This window comes from Euleptes europaea, chromosome 10, assembly GCF_029931775.1.
Source record: "Euleptes europaea isolate rEulEur1 chromosome 10, rEulEur1.hap1, whole genome shotgun sequence".
In the NCBI taxonomy this organism is placed as follows: domain Eukaryota; kingdom Metazoa; phylum Chordata; class Lepidosauria; order Squamata; family Sphaerodactylidae; genus Euleptes; species Euleptes europaea.
Genome location: NC_079321.1, coordinates 77,125,845 through 77,150,312, shown reverse-complemented (window position 1 = coordinate 77,150,312; position 24,468 = coordinate 77,125,845). Strand labels below are relative to the sequence as shown.

Sequence of the window (24,468 nt, the reverse complement as noted above, 5' to 3'; positions counted from 1 at the left end):
TACAGCTGAATGTGGAGGTTTCCTTAACTCACCATGGCTAGTAGCCATTTGTGAGCCCATCTTCTATGAATCTGTCTAACCCCCTTTTAAAGTTACCTATGCTCATGGCCATCACTACCTCCACTGGCAGTGAATTCTACAGTTCAATTACTCATTGAGTACAGATTTATTTTCTTTTGTCTGTCCTGTACCAACTGTCCATCAACTTCACTGAGTCCTTACATTATGGGAGCGAGAGAAAAGCTCCTCTATCCACATTCTCCATCCCAGGCGTAATTTTACAAACCTCTGTCTTGTCCTCCTCATGAATCTTTTTTGTAAACTAAAAATATGCATACTCTTCAGCCTTTCCTCATAGGAAAGGTGCTCCAATCCCTTGGTCATCTTGGTTGCTTTCTTCAGAACTTTTCCCAGCTCTGCATATCCTTTATGGGGAATCTGTGTGTACCTTCAATATCCCTATTCATACACTTTTCTCTATGCTATTAATCACAGAGGAAAGGGATATGGAAAGTGCACAAAAATTTCTTCTCCTTGGATGGCCTAGTAAGTTGCTTCTTCTGTGCTCAGGCTCATGTCCAGACTGGAAAATAACAGGGCTCTATTGAGTCTCACTGGGATTCATCTGCACAAACGCACTGTACTCTTACAAAAGGAGGTCACATCTTTATTGCTTATAATGCCTCAAAGGACTAACAGATCATTACATACAAAAGAGGTTATTAAAAAGGCGTTAAAAATTCAGTAATGTATTTTTGAATTTGCCATCATGGCAAGATAAATTGGCCAAAGGCAATATCGTCCTATGCATCAGGATTTTTTGACAATACTTTTTAAAAAATCAGAATTTGCAAGCTGTAATGATTTGCATAGAACTTTCCCCACAGCTTTATGCAAGCTGCTGTGTTGTGTTCTTATAAATCACCCTGTTATGCTGTACTCCCACACAAGAAATAAAATCACAGTCTTCGTTTAACTGATCCGATCCATCACCAGCCGAAACCCATACATTTTAATCTCAATTTATAAAATATTGTAATATTTGTTAACAAAGAGGCTGGAAAGCATTTAGGTTAATTTTACCAAATCTTGTGTAGCCAGGTACATTAGAAGAGAAGTGGAAGAGAACGTCTTGAAGTTGAACATGACCATGGAGATATTTGGATTCCATCTTATTGGGCGGCTCACCATGGCATACCCCTCTCCATCAAACTGAACAGTTCCCTCACTGTCTGCCACCTGTGGACTAATAATGGAAGAAGCTTTCAGAATACAACAGGATTCCCCAGAATTTGGGCATAACTTAATTGGCAATTTGAAGCTCTATTTCATATAGAGTACTTTATGAAACTGAAGATTCCAGTTCCTGTAGTTTTTTAAATAGATACTTCCTTAGAAACAAGTGAGGATTAAAGACTATGCCTTATGAGCAAGCTATGTGTTTCTTTTTTGATGTGGTAAACTCCCTTGAAAGCAATCAGATGCATTTCAAGAATATTGAGGTAGAAAGACTTGACTGGACTTTCACAAGGTCAGTCACTGAAACAAAGAATTCAAATCATGTTTCTGTTATTTCTTGTATAAACATTGTCAGGGAAATTGGCTTTACTGGGTTGAATCCAAGCTTTGTTTTCTGCCATCAAAAGGACACTTTGCCAACGAGTGGCAACCTTTGCCTGTATCAAACCCTGCACTTTTCCTGGGGGTCCCCTGGTGCTATAAGAAAGAATTATGGGGTGGGGTGCAATGGGAGGGTGGAAACTTTCATTCTGTGAGCTTTAGATAAGGTATGTAGAGGTCCTTAATAGTTTTAAATAATTTTCTTTAATTCTTGGGCCAGTCACAGATCTCTCAGAACTCTCAGCTCCACCTATCTCACATAGTGCCCATTGTGGGGAGAGGAAGGGAATGTGATCATAAGGCTCTTTGAGATCCTTAAGATAGAGAAAAACGGGGTGTCAAAAACTGGGGACCGACTCACCGAAGAGCCCAAGGTTGCTGGGCTGGGCCGTGGAGGGCGCGGGGCCGGCCAGTTCCCCCCCACCCCGCTCCAGGGTGGTCGCTGGTGCCGGGGAGCCCAGGGGGGGGGGGCTTCTGGCCGGGCTGGGTTCCTCTGTAGCATCACGGGCCACAGCAGCAGGAATCGGGGTGTTGGACCTGACGCCCGGGTCACGCGCTGGCAGGTGATTGGCTGGGAGCTGGTTCAAACAAGCCAATCAGGCTCGGGCTCCCGGGGGGGGGGCTGGCCTCCTCATAGTGAAGGCAGTTAAGGAGGCCTCGCTCTGGGCAGCTCACAGCCAGCTTCTGATTGTCGCTGTGAATGTGAGGCCAGCATCTGCAGTTCTTAGGCAAGCCCAACTTTTTCCGAGCAGCTGCTCGTTTTCCTTGCTTGCTTAGCATCGAGGCAACTTTTAGTTTTGTTGGGAATTCGCCCTCCCCCTGATTGGGGTGGGGGAGCTGAGGGCTGCCAGGCCTGCGGTGCTCAGACCCACTTTAATTTTATGTGTACATAGTAGACTGGATACATCAAACTGTCAGTGGAAGGTACTGATAGATCTATCCTTTTTCCCCACTCCCCCCTGCAGCCCTTTCTGACCCTGGGACAGTTGATTCCTAGGGTTGTGGGGACTGCATGGACAAATGGCCATGAAATTTGGTCTGTGCTGAAAAGAGGTTAGAGGGCAAATTTGCCTCTCCTAACATCTTTCACTAGAAGAGATGAACTCATAGAAGAGGTAGGAGAGGTCAGTTTTGCCACCTTCCTCCACTTCAGTTCAGTACTCCGACCCACATGGCCATTGGTCCAAATGGCTCCCCTGACCCAATCAATTTTCCTAGGGCTGGAAAGGAATAAATGGGGAGAAAAATAAGAGGAAAAAAATCTGTATTTCTTATGTCCATGAGTCTCTGGATCCAACCCAAGTGCTACTCCATGTAGCCCTTATAGCCCATTCCTGAGCCTCAAGTATGAAAGGAATGGGCTGTACCATGCCACTTATGCCATGCAGAATGGCCCCAATGCTGGTGGGGAGGCCCGGACTCTGATCTCCCGCCGCTGCCACCCAGGCACAAAGCCGTGTGCCGGTGTCCCGGGGGTGTTCCTGGGGCATGCTGGGGGGTGGAGCTGCCAGTAGGCAGCTTCCTGTCCCCTTTCGGCCCGGCATGCCGGCGGGGAGAACAGTGTTGCTATGCCTGCTTTTTTTCAGGTGCAGCCTCGCTGTTCTCAATGGGGCAAAATGCCCCATTTAAAAAATAAAACGCTGGCAAAAGGCTTTATAAAGCCTTTCGGCGGCCAGGAAATGGCTTTGGAGGTGCTGTGGTGGCGCCTTGGCCATGCTGTCCCAGGCCGCCGAAAGGTCAGGTCTAATAGGCACTGTAGTCTGTTACACTATGATGATTTAAGAAAATCATAAAACATATATGTTACAATCTTTGTCTAATGTATAATTTTAACAAACATTTTACTATATTTGATCAAGTAAGCTATACATTTAATTGCCAAAGCACAAAAACAAATAATATACAGAATAATCTTACCTGACAGCACATCCTTTACATTCTCCTTCAATATCCCTGAAATTCCACAGTCCTATTGGTTTGCTGTCTAAATAAGTCTCCCCCATACAGCCAGTAAAAGTAGTGATTCTCACAGCATCAGATTTCTGGAAATTGGAAACATGCTGGATTGAATTCTGAGATCCTTGTTTATGGACAATATTACAATTGCATTAGCTTTGGTTCATCAGTCAGATAGTTGTTCACAGAGATCTTGTCTCCTACTTGCCCTCTTCTCCCCCCCCCCCACAATTGATGTGGAAGCCATTCAGCTATGACAGTGATGGCGAACCTTTTAGAGACCGAGTGCCCAAACTGTAACCCAAAACTCACTTATTCAGCGTAAAGTGCCAACACGGCAATTTAACCTGAATACTGAGGTTTTAGTTTAGAAAAAACAACTCATACATTAACATCTTATGCTCACAAGCATAAGATGATCCAAACAAAGCAAGGAAAGCAATCCCAAGTGCTTTCATTGACTTAAAATTATTTGGCAGAGAATTCCACACATTAAGGATTTCATTTTCAGAACTAACTGTGCTATCCTTTGTCATCCATAAAATTAAATCATGGCAATGACTGACAAATGCCATTTTCCCCATCTGCATTCTCAAAACTCTGCAGGGGGGCTTATTGTTGAGTTGTGCATCTGAGTGGCAAGTCCAAGGCAAAATCTCCCATTCACAAATAGACAATAAACCCCCCCATGCAGTTTTGAGAATCTGGATGGGGGAAATGTGCATCTCAGTGGCAAGTCCAAGGCTAAACCTTCCTTTCACAAATAGACAAGAACCCCTCCCATGCAGTTTTGAAAATCTGGATGGGGGAAATGTGCATCTCAGTGGCAAGTCCAAGGCTAAACCTTCCTTTCACAAATAGACAACAACCCCCCCCATGCAGTTTTGAGAATCTGGATGGGGGAAATGTGCATCTCAGTGGCAAGTCCAAGCAAAAGAGCCGCCCGCCGCCAGCCTCCCGCAAGCCTCCCGCCGCCCCGCTCCGCCTCAGCAGCAGCGCCGCCCCCCACCCAGGCGCCGCTCCGGATCCGCCGCCGCCCGCTCATGCTCGGCCCCGAGGGCTGCCCTGACGGCTGCACCGCTACGCCCACCGAGTTGCCCCCACGACAAAGTTGGCTGCGGCATGGCGGAAACGTGCGCCGAGGCCGCGAGGAGGGGCGGAGGAGGGGGACGGGCAGCCAAGGGGGCGGAGGAGGGGGCAGGGGCGACTCGGCGGGCGTAGCGGTGCGGCCGGCAGGGCAGCCCTCGGGGCCGAGCATGAGCGGGCGGCGGCGGGTCTGGAGCGGCGCCTGGGTGGGGCGGCGGCGCTGCTGCGGCTGCTAAGGCGGAGCGGGGCGGCGGGAGGCAGATGGCGTCGAGGCCGCGAGGGGGGGTGGGGTGGGCGGCTCCACGCGTGCCCATAGAAAGGGCTCAGCGTGCCGCTTGTGGCACGCGTGCCATAGGTTCGCCAACACAGAGCTATGAGAACAAGAGGACACAGTCCCTCATGCTCAGGGAGTGTGTGCTTCTGCTAGACTGGGGGACTGCTTGGCCTTCTTTGCTGATTTGTGATGCTCTTAGAGCACTCTCAGACCCACCTACCTCACAAGGTGTCTGTTGTGGGGAGGGGAAGGTGACTGTAAGCTGGTTTGATTCTTCCTTAAGTGGTAGAGAAAGTTGGCATATAAAAACCAACTCTTCTTCTCCTTTTTCTTCTTCTATTAGTGGGTGGTCCATAGCATCCACAAGAAAAAACTATGTCTAGATCTCATCATTGAGGCTGCCCTTTTGGCTGGTGATCCTATAACTTATCCACTTTCTCAATCAGTTCATGTTTTCTTGCTCACTATAAAGTATGATCACCACTGAAGCTATAATGTTGAAGGACCACTTTACTTCTTTATCTCTTTATGCCTCTGTCAGTGGATGAAACACTTTTATATTCGGTGGCAACGTGACGTTGAGACCATGGTAAATGTCATCAGTATCAGGATTTTCCTTCCTTAAGGGCATATGTTGAGGTCTGAAAAATCACTACACATCGCTCTACATTTCCCTGCCCCCCTTTAAAGAACATTCATGTTCAACCTGCACATACAAACAGCTACAGAGTGGTTACCTGGAATTCAAACTGTATGACCACTGCTGCACACAGTAAATCATTAGCCATGTCGTTTTGCCAATTTCACCACTTTATTGCAAACCATTTTTTTGGTTTATTTCTATTGGGCCTCACTATAGATGTAATGAGTTACAAGTTACTCTTTTCTGAGCCTTCAAAGTTCTTCCATAATCAAACAGGACGACTTGATTTTTTTTGCTACAATCATAAATGCAATCTTGGAAAGTCTAAAGAGACTTAACTTACATTTATTACTTATCAGCCACAGAAGCCACTTGACAAAGTTAAATTAATTATGTTGGGCACTTTTTTTTGCTGGCAGACCAGCAATAATACTAGATTCCATCAGCTACTTGGCTAAGGGTCATACGGCCTGCTTGAAGAGCATTTGTCCCAAGAGGAGCTTGTCCTTTTCCAAAGTATCCAATTTTCTTTTATGTTTCACTTCATTAATATGAGCTAGTTTCAGTTCCAGATATTTAGCAATTTGAGACCCACAAGCATCTGCTACATTTCACCAAGCAATTATGAATATTAATAATATTAATGTGCAAGCATATGGAAAACAGCAACTTGACTGTCAAAGAGAGGCATGACTTGAAAGTCTAATCATTTGGGTGATCTGTCCCAGGGTCATTGCAAATGTTTTAATAGGCAATGTGTAAATTTAATGCCACTTCTGAGAACTTCACCGTGTGTAGGAACTATGAATTCGATCTGAGTCAAACTGAAACAGAATATAATTTTTAAAAGCAAGCTGAGAGAGAAGCAACAGAGATTTTATAAAATACATATTCATGGACAAATCCTGTGCATTGATCTCTTAAAGTGAAAATGGCAGGTGCTACTTTAATAGTTTGCCAATTGGCAACCCAGATATATGCATAGCAGGAGTTCAGATGTGTCAGACAACAGGTGGGGACAGAGCAAATAGGAGCACAGGCAGGTAGGCCTGCCTCATTCTCTGTGCACCAGAGAGTTTAACAGCATAATACAGATCAGGTTATAACCTGGTCACCCTACATTTAAAATATCAATGGTTACAGTTTTAAACCCTTATCTGCTAATCTCCACAAATTGATTTTGCCCATACAGGAACAAACAGGATGCTGAACAGTAAAGTTTGTTTATGTTGTTTATGTTACATAGCTGTATAAAGAAAGTTCCAATCCTTTCTTTGTCTAGGCTTTATAATATAGAAAATGAAACAAGTGTCTTTTCAGTATAAATTATTTGAGATGGATTAATGTTATCGTATCACACAGATGTTTTTAAAATATCGAACTTATGTGGTGCAATTTGGAAAGTACCTTGCAACTTATCAAAGCTTTCTTCAAACTTATAATTGCAGCTGAGATCCTTAGATTTTTTGACACCATCTACTTATCAGAGATTCCACATCACATTCTACAACTGGGATATGGGAGTGTGAATAAGTGTGTGTTGTGACTCTATGCTATGCAAAACTACAATCAATGATAAATTTGCTTGCACCTTTTCATACCATAACTTCTCTATAAAAATAATCTGAAAGTTTAGGCTGAATTCTTTTCATTCTGTTATGTATGCCTAAATCTCAATGATAGAGGTGTGTGTTCGGCAAAGCTGCACTGAAATGCTTATTGGTATTTTTACCTTATTGGTATTTTTTGGAGTTTTTTCCTCCTGAAAAAAATGGCAGAAATTAAAAGGGAGCCCAAAAGTGGATCCTGAATCATGCCAAATATTTTTGGCATGATTCGGGCTGCTTTGGCCCCGCTGCCATTTGTTAAAAAAAAAAAAAAAGAAGACTGGGGGGCAATCTCCTCTGCCCTCCCCTGGGGAGAATCCTCTTCCCCTCCCACTCCCTTACTTAGCAGTTAGCTGGCCAGGCCAGCACAGAACTCCTTTGCTGCTGCCTCCAGGCTCCATGTTGGAGCCTGGCATGCAGCTCTGCGCCACCCACTGCCTCTGGGATCCATGTGGGACTTGAAGGCTGTTGGTGGCGCAGAGTTGCACACCAGGCTCAGCCCAGCGTGCAGCTCTATGCAGAGGCCACCACAGCCTCCAGGCTCCATGTAGGGCAAAGAGGCAGCGCTGTGCCTCTGCCACCACGGTGGCTTCCAGGCTTCACACATGGGGCTTGGAGGAGGGCACTGCAGCCCTGGAGTCAAGGTAAGTGGGGGGAGATGGGGAAGTGTAAATGCGGGGGCAGTAAAATTTGGGTTTTTTCAGGAATCCAGATATTCCTGTTATGGGGATTTTTGTTTACCAAAAAATTGCCATGGGTGTTCCCAGGCAAGGGGAGCAAGCGGGGGGTGGGAGGGGTTTGGATCACTACAGATACTAGCAAATCAAACTGTGGGAATACTTTATCCAGCTATGGCAAAAATTGCCTCTGGGTGTACCTCCAGTTCAGTTGATAAATTTTCTCATTGTTGAATATGACCAAAGATGATGGAGAATGTATGATGTTGGCATGTAGGAACTAAATATTGTGAACCAGGTATATTTCCTCATGAAAACAGATTGTGATAGTTCTCTTTATGATCTAATAAGTTATCCCCTTTTACTTGTGCTTTTTTGTTTTGCCAAATAAACCTGTTACAGATTTGTTGCCAGTCCATAATAATTGTCTTTGGATTTTCGATAAACAGATTTTTAAACAAAAAAATTAACTTACGTAAATTTTTCATTTTGATTAATTGATTCTTCCAAATAAAAAATATCTTTAATTTCAACCAGTTTTTAATGTGCCTTTTCATCTCACGTGTAACTGGGTCACAGTTTAATTTTAGATTTTTCTTTGGGTCTACATTAACCCATATAGCTAAATATTTAACTTGGTCCACTATTTTCATCTCTTCAAAACTTTTTATGCTAATCTCCTTGTTCTCTGCAACCTCTGAATAAATGGGAGGAATGGGATATCAGAATTTTTATTGGCATTACTTAGCCACTAAAATAGAAAGTTTAAAGGATTGGTTGGCTCCAGAAAATACTATTTCCTCAGTAGCTCTGGAACAAGATTTTATAAAGTTCCTGGTTGGAAAATGGCTGTAGATTGATAAAAATATAAAGGAAATTATTATGACAATGATAATGGGGTTATAAATATTTTAACTGGCGCATGGAATCAGACTAAGCATAGATTAATAGTAGGGAAATCATTATTAGCGTCAATAACGGATGATATGACAGCTGATAATATTGGCAAACATTTATGAATTTAATATAATTTAAAAGATTTTGATAAGTATTTACATAGGTTTAAAAATGTACAAATAATCTCTTACACAGAGATCCCAGAGGAAGTAAAAAAAGTATTGCCCCCCTTTAAGTATCTTCAAATAAAAAAAATATTTAGTGCAATTGATTAAGAAGGGTAAAATGTGTAACTTTGATAAAAATGCTAGTAAATGTAAAATATGGAAGAACTGGATGCTCGCTGGAATATAGCAATTTCAAGGATGGAAAAAACACTCCAGTGTGTAAATTGCAGAGAGGGAATGATATAATAATTATGCGGATTTTAGATAAATAGAGTATTGCTTGGTTCACTGTTATGGGTATTTTAGTTATATTAGCAGCACGGTTTTAGTCTCTTTTCAAGAATTTGTATTATGAGTATTTTAGTAATATTATATTTCCGTTTTCTTTTATTGTTATATTCTCATTTTCTCTTAATAAATTAAAATTAAAAAAGAAAGAAAAGAAAACAGACTATGATAGCAAATATGCAAAGGAAAACACTTTCAGCAAAGGCCTATATTGATGTATTTAACCCAATTATGACAAGCGGCATTAAACATTCAAAAGCGACATTGACATAAAAATGTAATACTAAAAGCAAAAGGAGTCTCTCATAGGAAACAGAGAATTATCCTTATTCTTAGAGAAATTATACTAATGCATGGAGCTAGCATGGAGTCTAGAATCCACTGTAGCTGTTTCTAGAATATATATTGTATCGTTTCTAGAGTGCTCCCAAGCAAGTGATCTATCCTTTGTTGTCTTGGGCTCAATGATCACTGCTTAGTTAAAAAGAGAGGAAAACAAATTGGGGGAAAAGACAAAAGGATTAATATGAGACTGGCTAAACAAAAAGCCATTACCTTTATTTTTCCAGTCAGCCCTCCAACAAACAACATGGCATTTGCATCCACATCCAGGATGGTATAACCAGGTGGTGAAATTGCACTGAAGGTGCTGGGTACAATGCTGGCTTTAGGACCTTCCAGTGCCCTCACTGAAATTGTTCCATTTCGTCCAGTCCTTCACACAAAAAGGCAGAATTTAACCATTAATACACTAATTAATGAACTTATCAATTGTCATGATTCAGTGTTCTCCTATACATGAAAATGCAATGCCAGACCCCTGCAATCTTCCCCTTTCATTGCAGCTTCCTGAAAATTCCCCTTTTCTGCTGGAGGGAACACTTTCTTGGTATTTTTCATTAATTGCTACTTACTGGTATTTTTTCTCTGTCAAGTATCAAACAAACCACCATTTTAAGAGGGAATACTTACTTTCCTTCTTCTGTAATGTATGTAACTCACAAGATCATAGATATGTCAAAAAATTATTTGAACAGAACAAGTAAAAAATTAGGAGTATAGTTTACCATCCATTTATATAAAAATGAAAGCCCTAGATTGATAACTAGAAAAAAGAAACAAACAAATAGAACAAATCCTTTAGTGAATTTATTTGTTCCATGGAATCAACTGTTTCATGCACCAGCATCCTTTATTTTACAGAGCAGAAATATTTATCACTTCCCCCCACCCCAAAATGTCAGCCCTTTCAAATTACAAACTGCTTTGCCTCACCTTAACACGTTATGTATATTTCCTAGTGAATATTACCTGGGAAACAACATAAATTACACTATCATGCAAATTAGTAACAGAAGCACTACTTAATTCTAATGATGCTTACTGTATAATTAGACAGTAAATGAAAAGTATTATGAGAGTACAATTAGGATGTTGTATTAACATGCTTAAAATCTGAACAAGAATTAGTATATTTCATTGAAAAGACTAATTAGCAGGGCATTCCAGGCTGAAGAGCCCCACATATTTTTTTTAATTCTTCACACTGAACCATCAATCCAGACATCACTGTGAAGCCAGCGCATTCCTGCTTCACATTTCTTAAGAGCCCCTTTAAGTGACCTTTTTTATTTGCTCCGCCCATGCCCCGAAGCATTCACTCAAAGAAGCATGAAGAATCACAGCCGCGGCTTAGCTATGCAAACGACAAGTGCTAATGGACGGAGCAGGCGAGTGGGGGGGGGGTGGAATTTGTTTGACTTTCTCCTCTTGCATCAGGACTGTGAATAGGCATTTTAAAGGTCAGGTTTTAAAAAGGAGCTTTGAGCAAGCATCAAAATCGACCCTGCAAGTACTGACATCCAACTAGCACAGCCTTTGGAATTCCTGTCAAATCTAATGCTAACAATACTAAAATGTTCTCATGATGCCTAGGGTTCACTCTTCCATTTCAGCTTAGGCTGAGTAAATATGGTCAGTGAGATTCTGTTATAAATAGATTCAAAAGTTGTGTACTACTTAAAACATATCCCAATGTTTGTTCCTTTGCTGGCATAATTTTTCAATAGAGAGGGTAAAAATACACAGCAAAGTTTCAAGGGCCTTTTCTTGTATATATTCAATTTTTAATGAGCATTTGTTGTATTTAGTTTAAAACATAATGATATCCATACCTATGCATTCTTGAGAAATAATCACATATGGCCTGAAATGCAGTGAAGAGGTTTAAATGGTGCCTCTGAGATTCTCTGAGGCCTCACAGGTTGGGAGGGCCAAGCACATATTCATCTTTGATCTGCATTAGTATCTGTACAGTGCTGTTCAGCATGAATCGTCATTAATTTGTCAAAAAAAGTCAGCAAAACAAATAGAAGAGTGTATTTCTGGTTACTTTTTCTAGATTTGGCTCACAAATCCTTATGTAGCCCCCCAAAATGCTGGTGTCATCACCTGAACTCTAGCCAGGCATCTCTGTAGTGCATGTGTAAAGCCAGTCAATAAGCCAGGATTCATCCAGGATGACAAACTAACTGTGGCTTAAACAAACTTCAGACATGTTGCAAATCCTGGTTTGACGGCCCATTCAATCACATTAACTATTTTTAGTTTATCTAAACCATGATTTCATACTATGTCTGGACTAAACCCATATCTCTGTTTCATCAGTCATTAGGTAAAAAGGTAAAGGTCCCCTGTGCAAGCACCAGGTCATTCCTGACCCAGGGAGTGACGTCACATCCCAATGTTCACTAGGCAGACTTTGTTTGCGGGTTGGTTTGCCAGGGCCTTCCCCAATCATCTTGCCTTTACCTCCAGCAAGGTGGGTACTCATTTCACTGACCTTGGAAGGATGGAAGGCTGAGTCAACCTTGAGCCGGCTACCTGAAACCGACTTCCATCGGGATTGAACTCAGGTCGTGAGCAGAGCTTGGACTGCAGTACTGCAGTTTACCAATCTGTGCCATGGGGCATTAGGTAAGATAATTTTACAAGGAATTGCTCTCTCTGCTCACTAGCCAGGAGAAGGGTACTTGCTCTGCCCCCCCCCCCACCCGAGGAGGGAGACAACCCTAGATGCAACACTAGCGCAGAAACATATCAAGGGCACTGAAATATCCCTTGTTCCAGATCTGGAATGAATTAATCCAAGATTTCCTCATTCTTTTAAACACCCTATTCCAGTTTTCTAGTTGCATCTGTTGAATCAGAAAGGCTGTAATCCCATGTACAGTTTAAACTGATCATTTCTTTTCCTAGGATGTGGGGTAATGTCCATTGGCAAAGGAAAATTAAGGCACACTGTACTTGCAGCAACTGTTCTACTTGGATTATTTGTAAAGCTATTAAGTCTGTGAAATTCCGCATGTAAAAAAAAACTATTGACAGAACAAAATTAAATTCAATTTGGATTAATATTCTTAATCAGATTTCATTTTAAATTGATGTTATTTAATTGATGTTATTTAAATTATAGAGTTCTGTTCTGCATTTAAGTACTTAAGTCATTAAGTACTTAGAGTAGACAAACACATATAGCACAGATTGGAATTAACAATATAATTAGCTTTGCAAGTCATTAGTGCTACTACAATGTTAATTATATGAAGCATGACATTTTCTGCTCTAAGGCAATACTATTACAAAGGGAAAAGTAGGGAAAATGTAATAATAAATACAGTAAAATGAGTTAAAATTGCTTTTGTATCAAGTACAACCTAGAATATTATTCTGAGCCAAGGACATGTGGTGAATATAGATAGTTCAGAAGAGAGTAGTGTAGGAATCTGAAAAACTGTTGTGGGTTTGGTCAGGGAAATCTTTAATCTTTCCTTATTGGCTCTACATTCAAAGGTTTATAAATGCGCCAGTAGCTCTGTGGAGACCTGGCTTCAGATACCTCACTTACAGCTGTTTCCTGAACTTTGTGGCAGGTGGGAATGGCATAGCTGAGGTGCCACCGTGGCACCTCCAAAGAGGTTCCTCAGCCACCAAAAGGCTAAAAAAAGCCTTTTTAAATGTAACAACAACAAAAAAGCCTACCAGCAGCCCCAGCCCCGTCATGCCCTGGGAATGCCTCCCAGGATGCCGGTGCGAGCACTTGCGCTGGCAAGCCAGCATCCATGGGCCGCACTGCCGCACCAGTCCTGGGGCACCACCGCAAGTGGCACTACGCCAGCGACCATGCCACTTGCACGACACAAGTGGCATGGACGCTGGCATGGGGGGGGGCTGGTTGCCTCCTAAACCCATTCACCCCCCAGGCTCAAGAATGAGCTCTTAGCTTTCGGGCTTACTGGGTGACTTTGCTCATCACTTGCTCACAGCTTAATCTGCCTCATCAGGTTATTTTGAGCATAAAATACAGGACAACAGAACCATGTATGTTATTTTGCTCGTTTGGAGAAAGGTGAGACAAAAATGTGTAGTAGATAATAGGCAATGTTGGTGAACTTCCTGGAAAAATCTAGCTGGCTATCAACCATTTGTATGCTGAACAGACAGACATTTAGTCCAGCCAAGTGGGACTTTTATTTTACCTGCATTGAAAGTTACACTAGAAGAACAAAAAACAACTTTTGAAACCCAGAGAATGCAATCTCTTGCACCTTTCTTGTTCATGGAGCATTTCTCGGAGACCACTGCAGGCTGCAATATAACGTTCTAAATTACAAAAACCAAAACAATGTTCACTATCCATTTCAGAAAAGGTAGAAAATGTGTAACTGTAAGTCCTATTTCATCAATTCAGTTTCTAAATAAACTTTCTTTTCGTATACCTACTTTTAAAAAGTGGGACAGACTGGGTGGAGGTGAGAGATCAATGATCATGGTGCTACTATTATCTGCAACACCATCAATTTAATCTCAAAGGTAAATGGAAATTGAAACATAGCATCTCTATTTGATATCAGAACACGGATGTGGCAGTCTGTGGCTGGAGAGAGACGCATGGGAAAACACAGTACTTGCCTTGAAGCTTCAACTCGGTACCAAAATCCATCATCTATTGTCAAATCTGGATATTCAATGCGCCCGACACCAGATCCCACATCCCACAAGAAATCCACTTTGCTTTTACGCATTTCTATGGCCAAAAAGTCAGTCTAGAATAAAACATTTTTTTGTCAAAAATCAACAATTTAAGTGAAATTAGCATATTACTAATGAGAAAAATGGTAACAACAGTTGAGGCAAGGAATTGGGAATTAGTAAAAGAGTGAAAATAAGAGGTGAGACATGGAGTGAAAATCCCCCCACCCACAATCCAGGTTCCTTAACATCCCATTTCCAGAAATATTTTTTATATAATTTTATGATGAACTACAGGCCATGTTTGACCTTGACAGTATACCCTACATTTAAGGGTCAGTGAACTATTTCTAGCAACGTGTAATTTCTCCATTCATTGGCTTACTCCAAATAATTTAACTATGTAGTGAAAAGAAAGGGCATACTGCATCATAGTACAGGCACAGCATCAACTCGTGGAGAGATTAACATCTCATTTAATTGAGCCCTATCTCCAAATCCCCTTCAGCGTGTGTGCAGAGGTGTGATCAAAGACAGCATGCTGGGCCAGTATGTAGGTTGAAAGATCTGTATCTCCATATAACTCCACACATTCCCTCCCCAGTGCAAGTCACTCATACTTCAAGATCAAGTCATTCACAGTGGGCTGTAAGGGATGACTGTATGGGGATATGAGAGGCATACAAAGACCAGCAATATCTGGTATTATACAAATGCCTGTTCTTTATTCTGGTAAGGTCCTTTATAACAATAGCTGTGTGTGTTAAGTGCCGTCAGGTTGCTTCCGACTCATGGCGACCCTATGAATGAAAGTCCTCCAAAATCTTTGACAGCCCTGCTCAAATCCTGCAAATTGAAGGCCGTGGCTTCCTTTATTGAGTCAGTCCATCTCTTGTTGGGTGTTCCTCTTTTCCTGCTCTTTTCCTGCTGCCCTCAACTTTTCCTAGCATGACTGTCTTTTCCAGTGACTCTTGTCGTCTCATGACGTGACCAAAATACGACAGCCTCAGTTTACTCATTTTAGCTTCTAGGGTCAGTTCAGGCTTGATTTGATCTATAACCCACTGATTTGTTTTTTTGGCAGTCCACGGAATCCGTAACCCTCTCCTCCGACACCACATTTCAAAGGAATCTATTTTCTTCCTATCAGCTTTCTTCACTGTCCAGCTTTCAATAGCTAGTTTACCCGAAAAAGTAAAATATTACCAGTTTAGCAATTTTTATTTCTTGCTTGAGTTAGAGAAAATAAAGATTGTAAATGTTTGACGACAACAACAATACTAATTCACTCTTCTCTACTTAAGGATAGAGGGACAGATGTTCTAGCTGTATCTGAAAAAGTGAGCTGTGACTCACGAAAGCTCATACCCTGCCAAAACCTTTGTTAGTCTTTAAGGACAACAAATAATGAAGCTCAAAACTATGCATTATCCTGGACTGAACAGAGATCTGGGATTCCTATCTCATTATCAATGCTAATTTCTCCATGCCTACTACCCCTCTGCATATCACAAGGCATGTCATATAGCTGTGTGCTGATGGGACCAAGAAAATAAGAATCTTTTATTACCAATCACTGTGAAAGGTTTGACTTGAAATCATGGTATAGTGAGATCACACAATTGGTTGCTTGAGGTCCAACTTTTCCTGTGCAAACCCCATTAAAATGGGTCGTGCAAGGGACCTGTTGCGCAAATCCCATGCACTTGAATGACTTTCACAGGAGAAGTATTTTGTCCTTTGCTCCCAAAGAAACAAAGGGCACAACGCCTGAGTGGTATAAACAAGACAACACTATGTCATTTTTAACCCCAACATTTATATCCTTAATGTTGTTTAACCAGATTTCCCATAAACACCAAACACATCTATGCTAGTTGCATAATTGTGCTAATTTCATAATTGCGACAGCCTGTAACAACGGAAAAGGTATTTTTTTTTGTTCGCCTTTACTGCAAGCTACAATAATTATCTAGCTTTCTGTAGTTCCCCTAGTCTTATGCTGCTGCTTTAATGAAATTTTCATTTCTACAGATGTTAAAATGTCATTGTACAAATCTGACTAACATTTTCACAAGAGGAAACAGAAATCCAGACTTACAAATCTGTTACTTCCAAGATAAAAAAGTAGATTGTCTGCAACTGTTGTCTTTACATTGAGAACGACAGTGTTATAGCTTCCTTTCTTTATCTCTGGCTTGTATGTGCGAATGCAGTTGCCTCCAGAAGACACAGAAACTTTAATCTTAAAGGGGGGGGGGAAGGAAAGAGAACTCAGTTTATGTATTTCATTAACACCAAGGAAACATTCATATGTCACTAAATAAATGCAAATGGATAACACATTTCCCCCCTCCTAGTCACATGTTCCCAAGCAGACCGACTGAAACATGATTTTCTTTCAGGAACGCTGAGTTCTGATGATGGCAATTTTATCTGCCATGCTATATTGACATAACCGTGTAGTTCATTTTGTAATTACAATGTCTAGAATATGTGATAAGGATCAGCTATGAGCACTCAGCAATGTCAGCGGAGCTTCTCTTTACTGTGCTCAGTAATATGAACCTCAGCAGTTGATAATTTTCACCTTCAGTACTAAAATGAGCATTACAACCTGCCAGTTCTTGTATAGCCAAACCAACTTTCCTCATTACATATCTCCTCCCAAATCTCCTTCCCTTCCTTTCTTCCCCCTTCCAATGCTTTAGTCTGTGGTTGCTGCTGCTTGAGATGACAGTGACAGCTGGCGACAGTTATGTGCACGGGCACAGAAATCTCCCCCAACGCCTCTCCTCTTCCCCAATACTTCTGAAGCTGTTTCTGCACCGTTTGGGCACTGTATCTCTGTGATATTAAGATGTCAGGCACCCTGCCCTGCGTCTCTTTCCACAATTATCTCACCCTGTTGCCCAAGGTGAAATTCATTGTAGTGTGGATGGGTAATTGGTTTCATCCTGTTAGGAAGAACCGTGCAAGTCGTGATCAGGTGCAAAGGAAGGCAGGTGCTCTTGTCCCTGTGTGATGGGGTTATGTAGACTTTGCAGGACCAGCTGGACCTGCCAATATTTCTTCTTTGTTGCAGGTAATATAGATACAAGGTCCCCCTATTACTTTGCAGCTTGCTCCACTAGCTGCACAGAGTAAAATAACAAGAGTCTCATGGCATAAAATTGCCACAAAGGCCCAATCTGTGGAGGCAACGAATGATCTTGTTCCCCCCCCCTTGTGCTTTTTAAAGTGCCAGAACAGCCCCCCATGGCTGTTTTGGCACTTGAAAAGGTGCAGGAGGGGTACGGTTGTCTGATTCCACATCAGTGCAGGCCCAATAAGTATCCAGCCCTCACAACAATTTTTAAATAGCTAAAATTTCCTCTAAAATGGCATTGGGGGCCGCAGCTGGGCCTGTGTCCCCTGTAACATGTAGTTTGGCCCTAAATATCTCATAACCTTTTATGAATTATTTTGAGCTCAGACTAGGGCTTGAAATAAATGAAGTTGCTTGCTATTTTTTTTTGTCTCATTGTTTGAATTTCCTGAGCCCAACTCCAAGTCAGCTCAGCAGGGAAGAATGTGGTTTGATGCATCTTTAATGACAACTCAATTCCTGAATACATTCAGCTAATGAACTCACAAAAGTAGCCAAGCACACAGTCTAGGGTCCATCTGCTACTTTGCTTTGAATGCACTCCTCTCTGCAGCTAGTAGTATTTGCATTAAGGAACTCTTTCACATGTTTTAATTCTACTCTGGCAGTTGTTGCTAGTTCTGTCTCAGAGGAACTTTTCTAAAACTAATTATCTAATACTCATTAAGGGTTCACTTGGTGGTTGCAGTAATATTATCGTCATTATGAACAGAAGGCTTGGGCTTTTATGTGGGTATAATAAAAGACTCAATAAGGTCCAAAACCATTTGTTTTCTAGAGTCCACAGATCCTTGTTACCAAAAAGAAAGAAAGCAATTTCATTTGACTGGTCAAGTTTATGAAATGAAATTAAAGAACAAACTAACACAATTTGATGATAGTACATTTAAGTATCATGTTCATAATGGGAAGGTTTCAATCACAGAAATGGCAATCTCTGTAAACCCACCCCTTACCAATCACTAGGGTTGCCAGTCTCCAGTTACTAGGTGGAGATCTCCTGCTATTACAACTGATCTCCAGCTGATAGAGATCAGTTCACCTGGGGAAAATGGCTGTTTTGGCAATTGGACTCTATGGCATTGAAGTTCCTCCCCTCCCCAAACCCCACCCTCCTCAAGCTCCACCCCAAAAACCTCCCGCCAGTGGCGAAGAGGGACCTGGCAACCCTACCAATCACACATGCATTTATTTGACCTGTGGTTGTACAGTGTGGGAAAATACAGACTGCATGTATTTTAGGATTTTACCTGGGGTACCAAAGAAGACTATAAGAGTGTAAGAAAACGTGCACTGGAGGAGCAAGTAGTAAAGATGAGTTCAAGTGAACATTGTGTAACATTTACCCCAATTCCACAAAACAATTTGCTTTACAAAAAGAATTACAAATTTCAACTGGTGGCAATGAATAGAATCAATTATAACAACTCAAATACAACGTCTGTTTTAGGGATAAGAGTATGTGATGGGTTCATTTTACAGTCCACAACCATTAAGAATCTTGATATCAAGAAAAATACTGATCTGGGATATTTTTGTGTCTCCTTTCTGTAGTTTAAATTCCTGTTTAGAAATGTCTGAAAACTGTAAAACCTTTGAAAGCACTGGGTGAACATGTGATTCAAATCTTGTAAAACAGGATGAGAGTAACAAACTCTAAAGGCTTCTATATATTTTAATAGTTGCTATTTTGTTTTATTTTAATAGTTGCTATTTTAATAGTTGCTTTAATAGTATAACTAAAATGCCATTTGGGGTAAATTACTGATCTGCCATTGGGGCAGATTATTCTTCAACACAGAGTGAAAAATAACAGCAGAGGAGTCGGACTACTCAGTGGCACAATTAATGTTAGGGAAATGGCATTGGAATCCATAGCCTGAAATTACTTCAGAGGTGAAAGAAATAATCTGTTGCCATATGAAGTGTTACTTATGAAATGAACAGCCTGTTTATGCATGGTGTAGTTGTTAAGAGTGGTGGTTTGGAATGGTGGACTGTAATCTGGAGAACAGGGCTTGATTCCTCACTCCTCCACGTGAGCGGCGGACACTAATCTGGTGAACTGGGTTGGTTTTACCACTCCTACACATAAGGCCAGCTGGGTGACCTTGAACTAGTCACATTTCTCTCAGCCCTACCTACCTCACAGGGTGTCTGTTGTGGGGAGGGGAAGGGAAGGTGATTGTAAATCAGTTTGATTCTCCCTTTAGTAGTAGAGAAAGTTGGCATATAAAAAATAACTCTTCTTACTGCACACACTCTCATTTTGGTATTCCTAATGCACCATGATGCTTTGGCTTGAATTAAACAGTAGCTCAAAACGTTCATCACTGACGATTTTCTTTACAGATTCTTGTGGGTCATATGGCAAATAAGTTTCATATTACCAGCTGATTCCAGAGTTTAAAATGTAATTACACTGGGAAGACAGATTTGGGTGTCAATAATGAGGCTAGAGAATGGTGCTCTCAACCCAAGGACACACGGCAGAGAAAAAAATCAAGAACATGGAGAAGTGATTCCATTCGACATGCTTGGTAAAATACTGCAAAGGTTACATACGTAACACCCATGCCAAATGATACTGAAACTTCTACATTGCTAGAGCAATGGGTCCTTTATTAAATCAGAATAATTAATGTGTACCTTTGAGTAATTAGTGCCTATTTTGTTTATTCTACATAATAACAATATTAGTATTTGGCTTCCACAAATGGAGCAAATTTGGGGATCTGATTTTTAGCACCTTCTCTTTCCCTCAGCAACTTCACTATGGCTGCTCTCAAAACCACTTCAGAAGCTTGGGGAACCTCCCAGAACTGCAGGTATTATGGCATTGGGTGGCTGCAGTAAGAAGAGGGGAAATACCCAAAATTTCCCCCTTGATTCCTCCCACTTGCTACAGTTCCTCCTGCCATTTCATATTATTCTGGAGGGCCACCTGATCCATAGTAATGGATTTTCAGGAGGTGCAGAGGGAAGGGAAATACAGTAAAAATGGTTTCCATGAACTAGCTGCCTCCACAGATGCCTTGGATCCAGCTGAATAAAACTAAATATTGCATTAATGTTTGTCAATAACTATCATCTATATATCTAATTCAAAGGGTGCCCCCTGCCTGAGGATACTTAAATCCACAGATAAGGGGCACACTCACCTCAGCAGGTTTTCCTCAGATCAGGGGACCCCTTAGGTCTGCAGAAAAATCTGAAATTAAAAAAAACCTGGGGGGTTTAAACCCCCTTGATTTTTAAAATAGCGTTGTCTGTGCATGCAGGGATGGCCGCTGCTGCCACAGAGAGCCGGGACCAAATGTGGATTCAAAATCCAGCTATAAGTACTGGATTACTTGTGGCATATGGCGTAATGGCTAAGAGTGGCAATCTCTGATCTGGAGAACAGGGTTTGATTCCCCACTCCTCCACTGGAAGCCTGCCTTGGGCCAGTCACAGTTCTCTCAGAACTCTCTCAGCTGCACCTACCTCACATGGTACCTGCTGTGGAGGGAGGAAGGGAATGTGATTGTCAGCCACTTTGACTCCTCACGGTAGAGAAAAGCAGGGTATAAAAACCTACTCTTCTTTTTCTGCTTTTGCTATGTTTAGTCTGGATAAGAGGAGGTTGAGGGGGGACATGATTACTCTCTTTAAGTATTTGAAGAGCTGTCACTTAGGGGAGGGCAGGGAGCTGTTCCTGTTGGCAGCAGAGGAGAGGACTCGCAATAATGGGGTTAAATTGTGGGTGGAAAGGTTTCGGCTAGATATTAGAAAAACGCTTTTTACGGTAAGAGCTGTTCTACAGTGGAATCAGCTACCTAGAGAAGTGGTGAGCTCCCCCTCACCGGCAGTCTTTAAGCAGAGGCTGGACAAGCACTTGTAAGGGATACTCTAGACCGGAGGGCTTTTATCCGGCCCACGAGCAGAGGCAGCCAGCCCCCCCCTCCTCCCTTTCTGGGCTGAGCTAGCCTCGCTCGCCTTCCCACCAACTCCCTCCTGTCCTGGGCTGAGCAGACCGCAGTGCCCCACAAGCACAGCCACCTACCCTCTCTGTCCCTCTTTGTCTTTCTCTCCCTCTCTCATTCTCTTTCTTTCTTTCTTTCTTTCTTTCTTTCTTTCTTTCTTTCTTTCTTTCTTTCTTTCTTTCTTTCTTTCTTTCTTTCTTTCTTTCTTTCTTTCTGTTGTGTATGTATATAGTTGGGGAGTAAGCAAGGGAGACTTAAGAGCTTGAGTTCTGCACGAAGGATCCTAAACCCTGCTCACCCTATTGGTCAAGCAAACGGACCCCATTGGCTCTAAGCCAATATGCACCATTGGTCACCAGGAGGTTATGTCCCCCTATCACGGATCAAGGGGGGAGTGGCCGCAGGTGGCCAAGGGGGCATATAAACAGGGGTCTTCGCCAAACTAGACCTGGCCCAGGCGTATCAGCAGCTGCCGGTGGACGAGGCCTCGGCGGAGGCGCAGACCATCGTCACTCACCGGAACAACCAGAGCAACCGGATCAAATGTTTCAGCTGCCAGCGCCTGACTCCTCCAGCAGCCTGGCGGATGACAACTCAGCCACCGATGGTGAGACTGATCCGGCAACGACGGATCGCCCGATGTCCCCCATCCCAGCGCCGCGCCGTTCTCAGCGGAATCGATCGCGGCCGAGTTACCTCCAGAACTTTGTGTGTTCCCAGTGCACAGTGAGGGTCGCTCGGACTTAGGGGGGAGGGGTGTTGTGTATGTATATAGTTGGGAAGTAAGCAAGGGAGACTTAGGAGTTCTGCACGAAGGATCCTAAACCCTGCTCATCCTATTGGTCAAGCAAACGGACCCCATTGGCTCTAAGCCAATATGTACCATTGGTCACCAGGAGGTTATGTCCCCCTATCACGGATCAAGGGGGGAGTGGCCGCAGGCGGCCAAGGGGGCATATAAACAGGGGCTGCTCATTGTGTTAACCAGTTCTGTTCCTGTAATCAATAAACGCAGTTGTTGTTTGAACTCCGTCTCCGACCTCGTGAATTCTTCCCACGTGGACTTAACTCTTTCTTTCTTTCTTTCTTTCTTTCTTTCTTTCTTTCTTTCTTTCTTTCTTTCTTTCTTTCTTTCTTTCTTTCTTTCTTTCTTTCCCTTTTTCTCTCTCCCTCTTTCTCTATTATCTGTTTCACTCTTTCTGTCTCTCTCTTACTCCCTTTCTCTCTCTCTCCCTCTCTCTTTCTCCCTGTCTTTCTGGACTGGGGGAGGACTGCAGGCTCACCAGCCAAGGCAGCCACCACCACCCCATCCAGATCTGGGCTGGCAAGCCCGCTGCAAGCCTCTGGTTTTTAACTGGTAGTATGTCTTTAGACATACATACCAGCTTACCTATATCTGCGGCCAATTCACATTTCCTAGCAAATGCATAAGAGCTGCTTCCCCATGATGTTTGCCATTCTATATAATGGAACCAAGGTGGCAAGACCAATATCAGTTCCATCACAGGCAAACAACACCTTTGGTTCATTCACATCTATATTACCAAGCAGCGTAAAAAGTAAGTCTCATCATGCTGCCAGCAACTCTTATATCACTAATATGTGAACATGTGGTCATTGAGTGCCAGTGTGGTATAGTAGTTAAGAGCAGAGGACTTTAATCTGGAGAACTGGGTTTGATTCCCTGCTTTGCCACATGAGCAGTAGACTCTAATCGAGAGAACCAGATTAGATCCCCCACTCCTCCACATGCAGCCTGCTGGATGACCTTGGGCCAGTCACAGTTCTCTCAGAACTCTCTCAGCCTCACCTACCTCACAAGGTTCCTGTTGAGGAGGGGGAAGAAGGGAAGGTGATTGTAAGCAGCTTTGAGACTCCTTTCAGTAGAGAAAAGTGGGGTATAAAAACCAACTCTTCTTCTTGTTCATATCATGTAAAACACATAACTCAAATCCACCTAGTTTCCCTGGGATCAAATCAATTATTTTGGGGCTCGTTTGCTTATTTTCATTCGATTAGGATTTCCATATCGATGAAATAACACAGCTAAGGAAGCATAAAAAACAATGCTCAACACATTTTTAAAAAGCCTTACAGAATTGGCTTGCTTCCTCGCTTGATTTATCAGTTCTTTGATTTGAGAGATGTTTTTCCCCAAATTATCCTGAAGTTGTTTAATTGGTTTCAGTTTATCCATCAGCCGATCTGCTTCCTTTTCCAGATTTTTAACAGTGTCATCTGCATTAGCAACTTGGTGTGGAAATAAAAACGGCATAAGAGATGTTGCAAACAACAATAAAAACTGGAAAAAAACTGTTATCATCATTTTTAAAAATATAGAATAAAATGTAATTTCAACAATCATTTCAAAGTTTAGCTTATTGGCAACAGAAAATATAAAAGCATATGAGTAGGATTTAGGAGAGCTTTGTATATAAACAGCTACATTATAGTTTGTCAGAGCTTGTCTGTGGTGCAGTACAACTGAAAAGCCAAAAGTTAAATGTTAGCATATGGAGAAAAAAGGTCAGATATTGAGTACTTGGGTACAGAAAGTTCAGAGTTCAGGAGCAGCCTACTTTTTATCTTTGTGTTAATGAAAACACTGTTGATTAAAATAGTATTCATTAGTTTTCATTAGCTGGTAAACCAATCAGCAGTGATTAGTTATTTGATTTTAAATCAGAAAATAAAAATAATGGCCTTGTGTTAAAACAATTGCAGATTTGAAGTGTGACTGTGGTTAAAGGCAGTAAGCGCTGCAACTTATCTCCCCTGTCTTTTCCTTGTTCAGTAACTTCAGAATAGCTTTATCATGGTTTTGAACTAAATAGCAAGCCTCGACATATGGTATGTCACACACTGCAATATGCGGGGGTGGGACACAGGGAGCCAAACAGCCACTACTCCAGCGCACACCCCCACTTGCTTGTGGCCCCCCTTCCCTTTTCCTTCTTCAATGCTGCTATCATTGGGACATCGCTTTCTCCTGATATGTAAATATCACCCTCAACCCCTCATATCCTTGTGGCCAGCCCCTCTTCCCTTCTGTTTCTTGGGCTCTTGTGTGAATCAGGTGTTTGCTTTTGTTGCTGTGTGTATGTGTTAA

At 42.1% G+C, this 24,468-nt stretch overlaps 1 protein-coding gene across 1 annotated transcript in view; it reads right to left on the bottom strand.

The window, feature by feature from the left end:
• The window catches only part of LAMA2 (laminin subunit alpha 2), a 599,384-nt gene that overhangs the window by 61,212 nt on the left and 513,704 nt on the right, over window positions 1-24,468 (bottom strand). Inside the window, exons 44-49 of the mRNA XM_056856226.1 lie at window positions 23,455-23,609; window positions 16,348-16,491; window positions 14,187-14,320; window positions 9,771-9,930; window positions 3,538-3,662; window positions 1,084-1,246 (exon numbers count right to left, since the gene is read on the bottom strand). Of these exons, the coding sequence (XP_056712204.1) occupies window positions 1,084-1,246; window positions 3,538-3,662; window positions 9,771-9,930; window positions 14,187-14,320; window positions 16,348-16,491; window positions 23,455-23,609 (881 nt within the window). The remainder of the gene's footprint in view (window positions 1-1,083; window positions 1,247-3,537; window positions 3,663-9,770; window positions 9,931-14,186; window positions 14,321-16,347; window positions 16,492-23,454; window positions 23,610-24,468) is intronic.